This window comes from Octopus sinensis, linkage group LG6 (assembly GCF_006345805.1).
Source record: "Octopus sinensis linkage group LG6, ASM634580v1, whole genome shotgun sequence".
In the NCBI taxonomy this organism is placed as follows: domain Eukaryota; kingdom Metazoa; phylum Mollusca; class Cephalopoda; order Octopoda; family Octopodidae; genus Octopus; species Octopus sinensis.
Window position 1 is genome coordinate 58,761,862 of NC_043002.1, and position 15,467 is coordinate 58,777,328.

The 15,467-nt window shown below is 37.8% G+C and overlaps 1 protein-coding gene across 1 annotated transcript in view; it reads right to left on the reverse strand.

Moving 5' to 3' along the window:
• The window catches only part of LOC115213444 (clathrin heavy chain-like), a 179,621-nt gene that overhangs the window by 14,954 nt on the left and 149,200 nt on the right, over positions 1-15,467 (reverse strand). Inside the window, exons 5-6 of the mRNA XM_029782420.2 lie at positions 8,073-8,191; positions 2,088-2,252 (exon numbers count right to left, since the gene is read on the reverse strand). Coding sequence (XP_029638280.1) covers positions 2,088-2,252; positions 8,073-8,191 — 284 coding nt within the window. The remainder of the gene's footprint in view (positions 1-2,087; positions 2,253-8,072; positions 8,192-15,467) is intronic.

Genomic DNA, 15,467 nt, shown 5'->3' on the forward strand with positions numbered 1-15,467 from the left:
CACACACAACAAGTTTCCTTCTTTTTCTTTTTATCTCTTTTCTTCCTTTTATTTCTTTCTTCCTAGAGTTTCTTCTGGATTTTTCTGAAGAAGGACATCGTCCGAAACATCATACTTTTTACATTTTCTATTCTGCCTTGACCATCAAACTAATAATATTTACTGTGAATGTCTCTTGTACTTTTGTTGTTGTTTATTTGCTTTCTGTCAGGTGTGTGTGTGTGTGTGTGTGTGTGTGCATGCGTGGAGGCGTGTGGCTAAGTGCTTTGGTTTCATGCGTTTGATTCCTGAACCAGGTGTTGCATTGTGTTCTTGAGCAAAACACTTCATTTCACGTTGCTCCAGTCCACTCAGCTGTAAACAGGTACCTCCATGACAGAACAGCCTTCTGATCAGGCAAAATGTTGGCCTGCATGCCTAGCCAGCAGTGTGGCATCATTCAAAAGGTAAAACAATGCAAACCACGTTGTGACCAGCGATGCATAACAACGTTCAATAGTCTGGTTGATAATGTGAGACTGTAACTCCCAGGCTGGCCAGCTCCGGCCAAACCATCCAACCCATACCAGGATGGAAAATGGATGATGATAATGATGATGATGATGATGATGATGATGATGATGATGATGATGATGTTATCACCATCAACTCAATGTCCACTTTTCTATGCTGGGGTCAGATGGGATTTTATTAAGATAGATTTCTGCAGCTGGATGCCCTTCCTGTAACCAAACCCTCACCTGTTTCCAAGTAAGGTACATATATATGTGTGTGTGTGTGTATATATGTATACACACACACATGTACATACATACAGTGGAAGACTGGCCAGGTTGCCAGCTTGCCTGATGGCAAGTGGGCCCCATGTGCCATTAGAATCCATATGTGGGGGCCCTTGTTAGTATCTAAGGGGCCCATCCCCTCAAGTTTGAGAATTTTTCATTCACTCCTGGAAGAATGCATTAATCATTTCAGTCTGCATGTGTTTGTAGACAGTTGAAAAGAATACTTTTAACAAAAAAAAAAAAATAAATGATAGCATTGTAGTTGCACCCCCTTGTAGTTGCAGTTGGGCCCTCTTAGTCTCCTGGCAACCAATATTTTTAGACCAGTTCACCACTGTGTATATTTTTATATAAATATAGCTGAAATTGCAAAGATAATCTGGAACTCAACTGAGGAAAGAAAACTCCGAATGACCCGTCCTTGTTTTCTTTGTATCATCTATCTGGATGTTTTGTTGTCCCTCTCTTGTATCACCTAACTGTCTGGCTGTTTTGCGTTCTTGTCCCATTTTGTATTTATGTATATATATAGTTGGAAAATATCGTTATAGGTATAAAAATACCATAAACAATTATAGAAAAATGGAGGAGAAAAAGATGTTATAGTTATAATTTTTTCTTACATATTTGTATTGTCCTTTGAAACATGCGTATGTATTGAAACCTATTTTTCTATTAAATCTAATTTTGATGCAACATTTTTTCTCCTCCATTTTTCTATAATTGTTTTATGGTATATTTATACCTATAATGATATTTTTCAACTACTATTTTCATATTCTTATTACTTGCTCTGGCTGTTTTTTTTTTATGAATATGATGAATCTTTATTAGAAATCATGCTTTCTCTCTTTTTGGACCTCTCAAAAAGTTTGAATTATTCTCTTTTGAACTTATTTTTTCCCATATATATCTATATAGATACACACACACACACACACACACACACACATATATATATATATATACACACACACACACATATATACACACACACACTAATGGATGAAGGATGGATTACAAATGGAATGATACTAAGAAAAAATATGCAGTATCATAGAAAAACTGCAGTTACAGAGATGATGGATGATAAAAGGCAGGATAGTTGTGACTGGAATCAGTGTTAATTATAAGTTTGCCAGGTCCAACAGTGGAAACCATTCCAAGGCAAACATTGGAGTTTGGTGCCGTCCTCTTGCTAATCAACTCCTGTCAAACCAGGCATCCAACCCATGCCAGCATGGAAAATGGACGTGAAATGATGATGATTAAATTAAATTAATTGCTTCCTTGTCTACTTACTTTACCCTTGTCTTGTGTATCCCTGGAAGCCACACAAAACACTGTCGATGGCAAAGGGTTATCATCAAACCTGTAGTGTGTGAAGCACACAGCATGCGAGTTGATGCATTGTGTGATGTCTTCATCCACATTATACAACTGTGTCACTCCAGAGATGCGGTCCTCCTGCCAAAGCAACAGACAAGCATTTTAAAAAATAAACTTCACTAAACCAAATGTGGAATCAAACAAAAGCAAAAAAAAAGGAAGAAAAAAAGAAAAAAATTATTCTATGGTTGTGTGGTTAAGAGGTTTGCTTTCCAGCCACACAGTTCTGGGTTCAGTCCCGCTGCATGGCACCTTGGACAAGTTCTGGGTTCAGTCCCGCTGCATGGCACCTTAGACAAGTCCCAGGCTAACCAATGCCATGTGAGTGAAATTGGTAAAAAGAAACTGTGTGGAAGCCTGTTGTAGACAAATATGTGTGTGTGTGTGTGTCTTTGGGTGTGTTTGGTTTTCTCCTCCAACCACCCCCACCACCACTTCCCAATGGTGTTGGTTTGTTTATACCCTTGTAACTTAGTGGTCCAACAAAAGGAACTGATAAAATAAGTACCAGACTTAGAAGAATAGTACTGGGGTCAAACTGTTTAACTAAAACCTTTCAAGGTGGTGCTCCAGCATGGTCGCAGTCCAATGACTGACACAAGTAAAAGGTAAAACAATAAACAATATTTCCAGCCCCCTGTAAATGAGATTTTGAGAGAAGACATTTTAAACAATTAAGTATGTTTAATTATTTTGTTTACCTTCAACAATAATTAAACTAATGTGATGTCATTGTGGACCTTGTGTATTAACCCCTTGTAAGGGAATGCCAAAAGTCACAAAGGGGTTTCAATTTTACACCCACAACTTCGTGTACTATCCTTATATTTTGTCCAGCGGCAAGCTGGCAGAATCATTAGCATGCTGGGCAAAATCCTTAGCGGTATTTCGTCTGCCGTTACGTTCATATACAAGGGTGAGTCAAACAGTAATGCCATTTTGTTTAGGACAGGTATAATTACCTTCATAGGAACATGTATCATACATCAAAATGAAGCTGGTCCTCTGCTTTAGTTGGCCCGAGGCTATAGTAGAAGACACTTGCCCAAGGTGCCATGCAGTGGGACTGAACCCTGAACCATGTGGTTGATAAGCAAGCTACTTACCACACAGCCACTCCTGTTTTATATATATATATATATATATATATATATATATATATATATATATATATATATATGTAGGTCCCAGGTTGAGTCGGGGTTAACCACAGTAAATAAGGTACTCAATACATAGCAGAGTAAAGTAATTTATTTTATAGAAGGAGCTTCTACAGGACTAGAACTGTTTCATTCAGCCAGCTTCCTGAAGATTTCATCTGAATGAAACAGTTCTAGTCCTGTAGAAGCTCCTTCAATAAAATAAAATATATATATATATATATATAAAACTGTCATTAAATATAACTGAGGGTGTTGTAAACATCTACATTGCTAGAAATAAGAGCTAAATGCTCTAATGCTGCAGACAAAGCACATAATTGTATACATACATACATACAGTGGGCCGATCCCCCTGAAGAGGCAATGACAAAAGCGGAAACTGACCGATCAGTCTCGGAATATCTCAACCGCAGCTTTTCCAATGATTATGGTCCCTATCAGCATGTATGCATACAATTATGTGCTTTGACCACAGTATTAGAGCATTTAGCTCTTATTTCTAGCAATGTAAGTGTTGCAACACCCTCAGTCACATTTAATAACAGTTATAGTTCTCCTTGTTGGTACACATTTGTTTATTGCTGTCTAAATAAATTTTATATATATATATATATATATATATATATATAAAACACACAGATACAGGGTGTGTCAGGTATTTGCGAAGAAACTTTAGTAGGCCTCAAATAGAAGATAACATCAGTAATACGAATTGCTGGTGGAACACCATATTTTAGTAAAGTTTTTTTTTGTTAACAGAATGCGTCAGTCCTACACATGATGATATTACTAGTGTTTATCCCAAGGAAAACATCTTTTCCTTCTGGCTACCGACACACTTTGTGACTGTATAGCATGAGCAAGAGAGTTTATCATTCCCATCTCTAGCTTTCGTGATACTCACAGTTGTTGGTTTCTGGGTGTGAGATAATCACAGGCCAGTGATGAGGGCTTACTCACCTTGCTCATATTACAGACTTTTTAAAGCCACACACAGTCACTGATCTCTATTTTGTTATGCAATCATAACAGAGGTGCAGGAGTGGCTGTGTCGTAAGTAGCTTATTTACCAACCACATGGTTCCAGGTTCAGTCCCACTGCATGGCACCTTGGGCAAGTGTCTTCTACTATGGCTTCAGGCTGACCAAATCTTTGTGAGTGGATCAGGTAGATGGAAACTGAAAGAAGCCTGACATATATGTATGTGTGAAGGCACGTAGCTTAGTGGTTAGAGCATTCTGGTCACAATCGTAAGGTCAGGAGTTCAATTCCCTGCGCTGCATTGTGTCCTTGAGCAAGACACTTTATTTCCCGTAGCTCCAGTCCACTCAGCTGGCAAAAATGAGTTGTACCTGTATTTCAAAGGGCCAGCCTTGTCACACTCTGTGTCACGCTGAGTCTCCCTGAGAACTACGTTAAGGGTACACATGTTTGTGGAGTGCTCAGTTACTTGCATGTTAATTTCACGAGCAAGCTGTTCCGCAGATTGCACCAGCTGGGACATATGTATACATACATATATATATATATATGTTTATGTGTTTGTGTTTATTCCCCCCACCACCACCGCTCGACAACCGAGGTTGGTGTGTTTACGTCCCTGTAACTTAGTAGTTCAGCAAAAGTGACCGATACAATAAGTACTGGGCTTACAAAGAATAAGTCCAGGGGTCAATTTGCTCAACTAAAGGCAGTGCTCCAGCATGGCCACAGTCAAATGACTGAAACAAGTAGGAGAATACCAGAATATCACCAAGTATATTAAATGTTTATAAGTCAATACTCTGCCCTACTTTTTGTGTTTGTAGAGTGATTCAATCACTTTTTATTTCACTCTATAGATTTTCTACAGACTTTAGAAGTCAGTGCTGAAAATTAATGACATTTGGTGTACAAATACATCTACGCAAACAGTACAGACATTGTTTACATTAGACGTATTCATATACAAAACATAACTTTCAGTTCTTGCTCTAAACTGTATAGAAAATTTGTAGAGTAATTTACATTATTTACATTTGATGGATATTTATCCTCATCTTATTTGTTGTTAACACAATATTTCGGCTGATATATGAACCTGGGCATATGGCGTAGTAGTTAAGAGTGCAAGCTACTAACCCCAAGATTCCGAGTTCGATTCCAAGCAGTGACCTCAACAATAATAATGATAATAATAATAATGATAATGATAATAATAATAATAATAATAATAATAATAATAATAATACCAATAACAACAACAACAACATCGAAAAATACCTTAGGAATGAGAACCCAGGTTCGAAATTTCCCCAAGACACCTGATGAAGGCTGGAGAGTATATCAGCCGAAATATTGTGCTAACAACAAACAAGATGAGGATAAATATCCATCAAATGTAAATAATGTAAATGATGTACATAATTCCTCATCTCTTAAATATAAAGCATCAGTAATATTAATGGAATATACATTCAGGTTTTAACAATCTCATTTCTCTTTCAGCATGAACAAGGCAAATTCCTATCTGATGCAGGAAATGAAGAAGCATGCCACAGCAGATCAGAAATTGCCAGCTTCTTGAACATAGCGGTTTGGACAAGTCCTTCATGTTCAGCATCTGGAAACAGCTGCAAGTATCTGGTGGTGGCATCATATTGCCCATGGTGAAGGGGAAGAAACGTTGTCAATGGTAGCGTATTGTCATGACAGTCAAGTTCATCAACAATAACCCCAGTGGCTTGGGTCAATAAGGGCCATCAATGAACAGCTAAAAGTGGTGGGCTTCACTTTCAAACATATAATGCATAAGAACACCAAGTACAAGTGGGAGGGGAAGAAGGTAATTCTGTTCAGCAAGATCCATGATCTCCTGTGATCATGTGACAGTTTAGATGTCACATGATCAGAAGAGAGCAGTGTGATCATGTGACATCTAAATTGCCTTGATCAAGTGATCTCTAACTCACTTGATTTGAATTCCCTGGACTGCTGCAACCGGAATATCATAAGCGTAAAGAGAGAAGAATTTAGTAAAATAACTTTGTTTATAATTAAGCTAGTGTTTGGGACATAGATTTACATGGAATTTTGATGGAATTTAGATCACTTTAAAACAAGGATGTTTGTACCATAGAATCAGGGATGGTCTCAGATTGGTTCGTTGGTTTGTATGAAAGGGTTATGGTATCATAGAAGATATTTATAGAAATAAGTTCTTTTCTAAATTTATTCATTGCTATTTACAAGGAATCCCAGAATGAGTGTTACACTTTTCTTAGTTTTTTTTTTCTTTTCAGATACTAAAAAGATAGATTTTTATCCCTGGATAGACAGGGTGCCAGTCTATGGAAATGTAGGCTCATATCAAGATTTAAGTTGTGAAGTCCCTCAGTTGTTTACATTTGTGATATAGACAAACTGGGTTAGATTGATTAAATATTCACCACTTGTACCATCTCACACTTACTAAGAACAACTGTGAACAGCACCTCTTCATGGTACCTATTTACAATTAGACATATTGAGTTAGATGGATTATAGGCTCATGATTTGTAGGTACATGGTATTTTGTTATGCAACAATAATATACTATAAAGTATATTAAATGTTTTTATAAGTCACTACCACGTTCTTATTGTGTTAGCAGTGCTCTATACATTATTTTGTTGTTTCTACAGAAATTATAATCAGCACTGATTTTTTTGAAACGTCAGATGTAAACAAACATTAAGATCGGAGATAAAGATGGATAATGAGTGCATATGCCATATTTCGGGGGGTTTTCCCTCCTTCTTCAGCACCCACCCAATCCATTCTCACCTCTGAACACACTGTTTATATAGCCACCGCATGCAGTGGTATTAAGTTATTGGATATACCAATTTACATATTAAACGCATTCCTGGAGCTGGTATGTAAAGACCAATGATTTGTAGGTTCATGGTATTTCGTTATGCAACCGTAATATCTCTCATACTGTTCCACTGTTTTGCACCACCTCATGGTACTTATGTACAGATAGAGGGATTGAGTTAAATGGATACAGTACAGCACTGGTGAGAGGATACAAAATGATGATACCCAAATCATTCAAAGGTTACACAACCCTCAAGTTCTTCAAGTCAATGAATCATATTTTAAAAAAGAATTAAACAACAAATAAATAACAGTGACGTGAACTTCTGAACAGTTACTGTATTTGATGGCATAAAAGATGCACCCCAGTTTCAGCAGAGCATAGTCAAGAAAATTGAGTTTTTAGTACCTAAAAGCTAATGGAAGGTCCAATTTTTCTTTTGTTTATAACAACTTTTAGGCAAAAAGGGACATCTTTTATGCCATCAAATATGGTCACAACAATAAAACACATTTTAACACCTTTTGATGCCAACCAGGCTGAAACCACCTCTGGCTTTGTAGTACAAATGTCTTGTTTTCAAAAGTTCTGAAATAAAATCTTCCACCAAACCTTAGTCACAATTTATGTTCCCAACACTAACTTAATGATAACTAAGTTATTTTACTAAATTCTTTGTTATATTTAAAATTAATTGAAAGAAACATAGAGCATCTCAACAGAAATATGGTAACAAAAGGGTTAAACAATTTGATCTCTGATATGAGGCACCACATACTTGTCATCTTAATGCAATGATTCACTATGGTCCTGAAGACCAGGACATTGGAACAGGGTGGAGGGGGCAGGGTTTCAATGAAGCTACCCAAATGAGATGGTTGTCCCTAACTTACCTCTGGTGTGAGTCCTGTAATGGCCAGCCACTTTAAACTAGGATCAGCTTTGTAGCTGATGATTTCACTGAAGGTCAAACGATCATGCCGTTGGAAGACATTTTCCGGTGGAGAGTCACCTAGAAGAGAAACAGAGAGAAATATACATATTAGACACACACAGATATATATATATATATATATATATATATATATATATATATATATATATATATGTTGAAAGAGAGGAAGTGATGCAGATAAACACAATTACACTTGGTACATAGATATGTGCATATATATATATATATATATATATATATATATATAATATATATATATATAAAGAGAGAAATACACATAGATATACATGTATAGATATGCTCATATATGTATAGAGAGATACACATAGATGCATATGGATATATATAACAACATATATTCATAAAGATTATCAGCAGTCAGTCATTACAACTATGACTATTCATGGTTATGCCATGACTTAAGCTTTCTCCATACTGGTCAGTTTTTCACTAGAATCTGCCATTCATAAAGATAAACACACACACACACGTGTATATGCATGTGTATGTATGTGTGTGTGTGTGTATATATATATATATATATATATATATATATATACACACACACACACACAAATATATTTACATAGAGGATAAAAATACAAAATTCTAAGAGAATAGACAGCTTCTTAACAACTGTTTTGAGAAACTCAGAGTTACAAAATAATCGTAATGGTTATAATTCGCAGATGGAATGTGCAAAAAAGACTTGGGTGTGCAACCAATAAATATATATATAAACATAAGCAACAAGGATATCCAGAGGTAATGCAGTACAATCGTTTCATGCAACTCCATTTAATTGAACAATGCAATCATTACATCAAGTTAAAATGCAGAGCAATCTTCAGTCGCACAAAGACATAGAATTTAATTAAATTAGAACAGATGGACACATTAGTATAATTATACTTAAAATCTCCCTTACCCTTCTAAACAAGTAACACTGAGAAACTATAAATATCATGTAGGGAGTAACAAAAATAACTTCTTAAACCTATAATATAACTCTTAGTTTTAAAAAAAGATTAGTGTAAAATATGATTGTTCTATAACTTAAATATTCCTTGAGCCAATACCAGACATCAGACATTACTTATTGATATTAGCTAAATAAGTAAATATATAATTTTTAATCTAATATATTTTGAATTATTATACTTTTTCTAAAAATCTTCTCTATTGGCGTTAATAAGTTACATATACTTTACAATAGTATTAATAATTAAGCTATTTTATTTCCTTTTCTATGGTGCCCTGCACTACTTGATTATTTTATTTTATTTCTTTATTATTTTATAATTAGCCTTTATTTATTTATAAAATTAATCTAATTTTTGTATCTCTATAAATTCATACTTAGCTTATATAAAATTATACTGGTGTATTCACTACTTACAAAGAAACTGCTTAGATTATAATTTTATTAATATATAATTAGCATGTTCCTTTATCCCAATATTCCTTTATTAATACCAGTATATCCCAATTAATCAATATTCACAGATACCATCTGATGAGTTAGCATTTAAGTGTACAATATGTAGAAATATTAAACTGTTTCTGGATAATTTATTTTCCTCCCTCTATTGTGGTAAAAGTTTGATATATACTCAAAAGTATTCATAAATTTATATCCTTTTGTTATAATATTCTTCTTAATAATCCTCTGAATAGCCCTAAACTTTAACTGTATACAATATAGCAACATTGTTTAAAATATTTAACTATAGTACTACATGATAAGACTTCCCCTGTTTTATTATCAATGGTCTACTAGTGGGTATCCCCCTTAATTGTCAGCTAACATCTTGTTTTAAGTTTTCCTTTACCAACCCTCATGATATTGCTTCTAATAAATCTTGATTTTTATGACTATACCAACTATGATGTCTGTCTGCTCCCTCAGCCCTACTCCTAACAGATACTGCCCTCTGTTCTCTCAGCCTTAGATATACAAGTGTTTTGATAAACTAGTCTATAAATCAAAACTGACCCCACAAAAACAAAAAAGTCAGTGACAGGCAGAGTCTGTAACAATGTATATCTTCTTTATGCGGCTGAAGATAGCTCTGCATTTTAAATTGATGTAATGATTGCATTGTTCAATTAAATGGAGATGCATGAAACAATCGTACTGCATTAACTCTGGAAATCCTTGTTGCTTATTTTGATTTTAATCACTTTACTTTGAAATTGTATGGATAATACCATACTAAATTCTGGTGCCACAACTTAAGTACCATATTCATTTGAATCTAAATTTTTGCTTATATATATACACACACACACATTTTCTCTCTGTCTCTCTTTATCTACATAAGTAGATATATATGTATATATGTATGTATATATATATATATATATATATATATATATATTATATATATAGAGAGAGAGAGAGAGAGAGAGAGAGAAGATATTTTATTTTATAGAAATAGTTGTACAGTACCAGTGAGCATGTACTTTCTAAATAATAAAAACGATAGAATCTTGTTTACAAACAAACTGAGACATGAGTTGTGTACATACAGAAAAACACACACACATATTTTATATGTAACCAAAACTGACAGCTGGTCAAATATGACACAATCTAAACACCACACTTGTCATGTCTGATGGCAAGTTTGGTAAAATTAGGGGTATTTTTTTTATTTTCCATGAAAAATTTATTTTATACCAAATTTATGGTGTGTGTGTGTGTGCATGTGTAAGTAGAAAGAAAGAGAGAAATGGAAAAGAGTAAGATTAAGGAAAATGAATAGACAGAAAAACAAATTAAACCAAAATATCTCAAAATTTTTCTAAATTTATTCCAATCCTGAAAACAAAAGAGGAAATCACTGTGATACTACTACTACTACTAACAGGTTCTCTGTCAGTTACGACAAGTAATCCAGTTGATCTGATCAATGGAACAGCCTGCTCATGAAATTAACGTGCGAGTGAGCACTCCACAAACATGCACACCCTCGATGGGAGATTTCAACAGGGCACAGAATACGACAAGGAGGTTGGCCGGTCCTCTGAATTATAAGGTACAACTCATTTTTTGCCAGCTGAGTGGACTGGACACAACACGGCTGCTGGGAATTGAATTCATGACCTTATGATTGTGAGTCGAATATCCTAACCTCTAAGCCACATGCCTTCATTACTACTACCACCACCACTACTGTTACTACCATCACCATTACTACTACTACCACCACTATTACCACCACCACCACCACCACTACTACTACTACTTGTACACCACTGTCATCATCATCCTCATACTAACCACTAAGCCACATGCCTTCATTACTACCACCACCACCACCACCATTACTACTACTACCACCACCATTACTACTACTACTATTACTACTACCACCATCATTACCAGCAACACCACTACTACTACTACTGCCACCATTACTACTATTACTTTTACACCACTGCCATCATTATCCATTGAAACGTGGAAGAGAGATACCAGCTGGTCTGAGTGCTCTCTACCCACAATAACTAAAAAGACTACAGCAACTCAGGGAAACTAAGCCAGAACAACCTGCCATCCTCTACACACCATCATAAACTGCGAGCAGGGTACAAATTGTTGTCCTTAAATGCTCGCAGTTTATGCAACAAAATACATTTGTTCAACGCCTACGTCAGAAGTGTTGACCCTGACTTCATCACTGTCACGGAAACATGGGCGCATTCCTTACTCTGTGATGGGGTTTTCAACATTACGGGGTACAACCTCTTCCGTAAGGACCGCACTAACCGCCGTGGTGGTGGTGTGATGGTCTACGTTCGTTCAAATTTTTTGGTAATTCCTTGTGCCGATTTGAACGAATCACAAGAAGAAGTTTTTTCTGTGACGTGCGTATGACCATGTCAACACTCCTGCTTGGCGTTGTTTATCGTCCCCCAAGTTACCATCGGGACACACAGCTTTGCAATGTCCTCCGAGCTGCTGCCAGGAAAACAGCCACTTATGTGTTTATTGCAGGCGATTTCAATCATCCTGAGATCGATTGGGAGACCTTCCATTGGCCACAGAGTGCAAACGATTTTGTTGAGCTTGTGCTGGACTCAAACTGGTCACAAGTAGTCACCTCTCCAACAAGAGGCGACAACACCTTGGACCTGCTCTTCACCACAACTCCTGAAGCGGTTATCAATTGCACTACGGAGGAACCTCTAGGTGACTCTGATCATGCTATGATCATCGCCAATCTGGCTCTTGCGGGCAACAAAAACCTGAACCATCTCCAATCTGCTTCCTTCGATTGGAAGAGAGCAGATTGGAACCTGTACCACACTGAACTACAGCACCCAAACTGGCGTGAATTCTACAACTCTGGAGATGTGAATACTATACTCCAGAGTATCCTGGACTCAATATGGGCAGCATGTGCAGCATCAGTGCCACGTAAACAAAAAAAGAAGAACCGCCCCAAAAGGGCAATTTGGGAAACTTCAGCGGTCCGACTTGCCAGGAGGGAACGTCGGACTGCTGAACGGGAATACAGGTTGCATAAATCAGACACCAACAGGAAGAAGCGGAATAAATCCTCCAACCATCTCAAGCAAGTGACAAAAAAAGCAGTGCTTGAATTTGAACAGTGCATAGCAGCCAATCCTGACAGCAAGGTTTTCTGGAAATATGTGCACTCAAAGCAGAGACCTCACTCTCCAGTGGGCCCTCTTCGCAACCCTCACACAAACCAGATCACTGACGACCCCAAGGAATGCGCAGAACTCATTGCCGAGTGCTATGCAAACATATTCACTGTTGAAAGTCAAAATGTACCATCTTCACCATCACTAACAGCAAACTCCATAACAACTATGGAATTTACACCTGCAATGCTGCGACGTCACCTTCAAAATAAGCGCAACTATGCCTCCCCTGGTCTCGATGGAGTTACATACCTGCTTCTCAAACGTGGCAGGCACTTCCTTTTACACCAGCTTTCTATTTTCTTCCAGTACTGTCTCAACAATGGTGCTACTCCGGAGCAGTGGAAAACTGCCAGTGTCATTCCTCTGTTCAAAAAGGGCGACCGCACATCACCTGTCAACTATCGCCCAGTCAGTCTCACTAGCTGTATTGCAAAACTGATGGAATCGTGTGTCAGAGAAACACTCTGGAACTTCTGGAGCTCTCACAGTCTCATCCGACCCTCACAATATGGATTTGTCCCTAACTCCAGCCGCAGTGACCAGCTTGTCGAGTTCCTTGAGGACATTACTCAGATTACTGACAGTGGCTCATGGGTGGATGTTGTCTACCTTGACTTTGCTAAGGCTTTCAACTCTGTGCCACACAAAAGGCTTATGGTGAAACTCTCTGCAATGGGTGTGGGGGATGACCTTTTTAACTGGTTGAAATCCTTCATCCTCAGCCGAAAGGAGGTAGTCACAGTTCTAGGACAGCACTCTACACCATATGAGATGTCATCGGGTGTACCACAGGGATCTGTCCTTGGTCCCCTCTTGTTTGTGGCATACATTAACGACATAGATGCCAATTTAAAGAATGCCACAGTATTGAAATATGCAGACGACATCAAGCTGTACCTTGAAATCAAGAGGACAGATCCTGATGTCTACAACTCTTTCCTGCAATCAGACCTAGACACAATGCAGCAATGGATCACAGACTGGCAACTGAAACTGGCTGTGGACAAGTGTACCACCATGCATTTTGGGAGAAAAAACCCTGCGTTCACATACTCCCTCCACAACACTGATATCAAGAAATCCTCTTGCGAGCGTGACCTAGGCATCACTGTCAGCAGTGATTTGCGTTGGTCAAAGCATATCTCTAAGATTGTCAGGAAGGCCGAGGGTGCCTTGGCATCACTCAGCAGGTCTTTTGTTAGCCGCTCTCCAGCCATCTATTTAAAACTGTATACAGCTATGGTACGACCACACTTGGAATTCGCATCATCAGTTTGGAACCCCTATCTTGCACAGAACATTGACCTCCTGGAATCTGTCCAGAGACGTGCAACCAAACGCATACCCTCCATCAGACACCTACCATATTCTGAGCGCCTTGTTTCCCTGGGCATGGATTCACTGAAGCTCCGGCGTTTGGCGACGGACTTGGTAAACACCCACAAAGTTATCAACCACCTCACCAACAACAACACTGAACACCTTTTTGATCTCCATGTGTCTAACACACGTGGACATGCCTACAAAGTCAGAAAACAATACAGCTCCCATGACTTTCGGAAACATTTTTTCACGCTCAGAGTTGCTGAAGCATGGAATAAACTGCCTGCGTCAGTTGTTGACTGCCATGACACTGCATCTTTTAAGGCCCTCATGCTTTCCGAAATCCGCCGAAACTACACCTGATTATATATACACTTTAGATGAGTTGTAGTGCACCTGAGCACTGTACACAATTATTATTATTATTATATTATTTTATTATCCTCATACTAACCACTAAGCCACATGCCTTCACTACTACTACTCCTACCACCACCACCACTACTACTACTACTACTACTACTACTACTATACTACTACTACTACTACTACTAACAGGTTCTCTGTCAGTTACGACAAGTAATCCAGTTGATCTGATCAATGGAACAGCCTGCTCATGAAATTAACGTGCGAGTGAGCACTCCACAAACATGCACACCCTCGATGGGAGATTTCAACAGGGCACAGAATACGACAAGGAGGTTGGCCGGTCCTCTGAATTATAAGGTACAACTCATTTTTTGCCAGCTGAGTGGACTGGACACAACACGGCTGCTGGGAATTGAATTCATGACCTTATGATTGTGAGTCGAATATCCTAACCTCTAAGCCACATGCCTTCATTACTACTACCACCACCACTACTGTTACTACCATCACCATTACTACTACTACCACCACTATTACCACCACCACCACCACTACTACTACTACTTGTACACCACTGTCATCATCATCCTCATACTAACCACTAAGCCACATGCCTTCATTACTACCACCACCACCACCACCATTACTACTACTACCACCACCATTACTACTACTACTATTACTACTACCACCATCATTACCAGCAACACCACTACTACTACTACTGCCACCATTACTACTATTACTTTTACACCACTGCCATCATTATCCATTGAAACGTGGAAGAGAGATACCAGCTGGTCTGAGTGCTCTCTACCCACAATAACTAAAAAGACTACAGCAACTCAGGGAAACTAAGCCAGAACAACCTGCCATCCTCTACACACCATCATAAACTGCGAGCAGGGTACAAATTGTTGTCCTTAAATGCTCGCAGTTTATGCAACAAAATACATTTGTT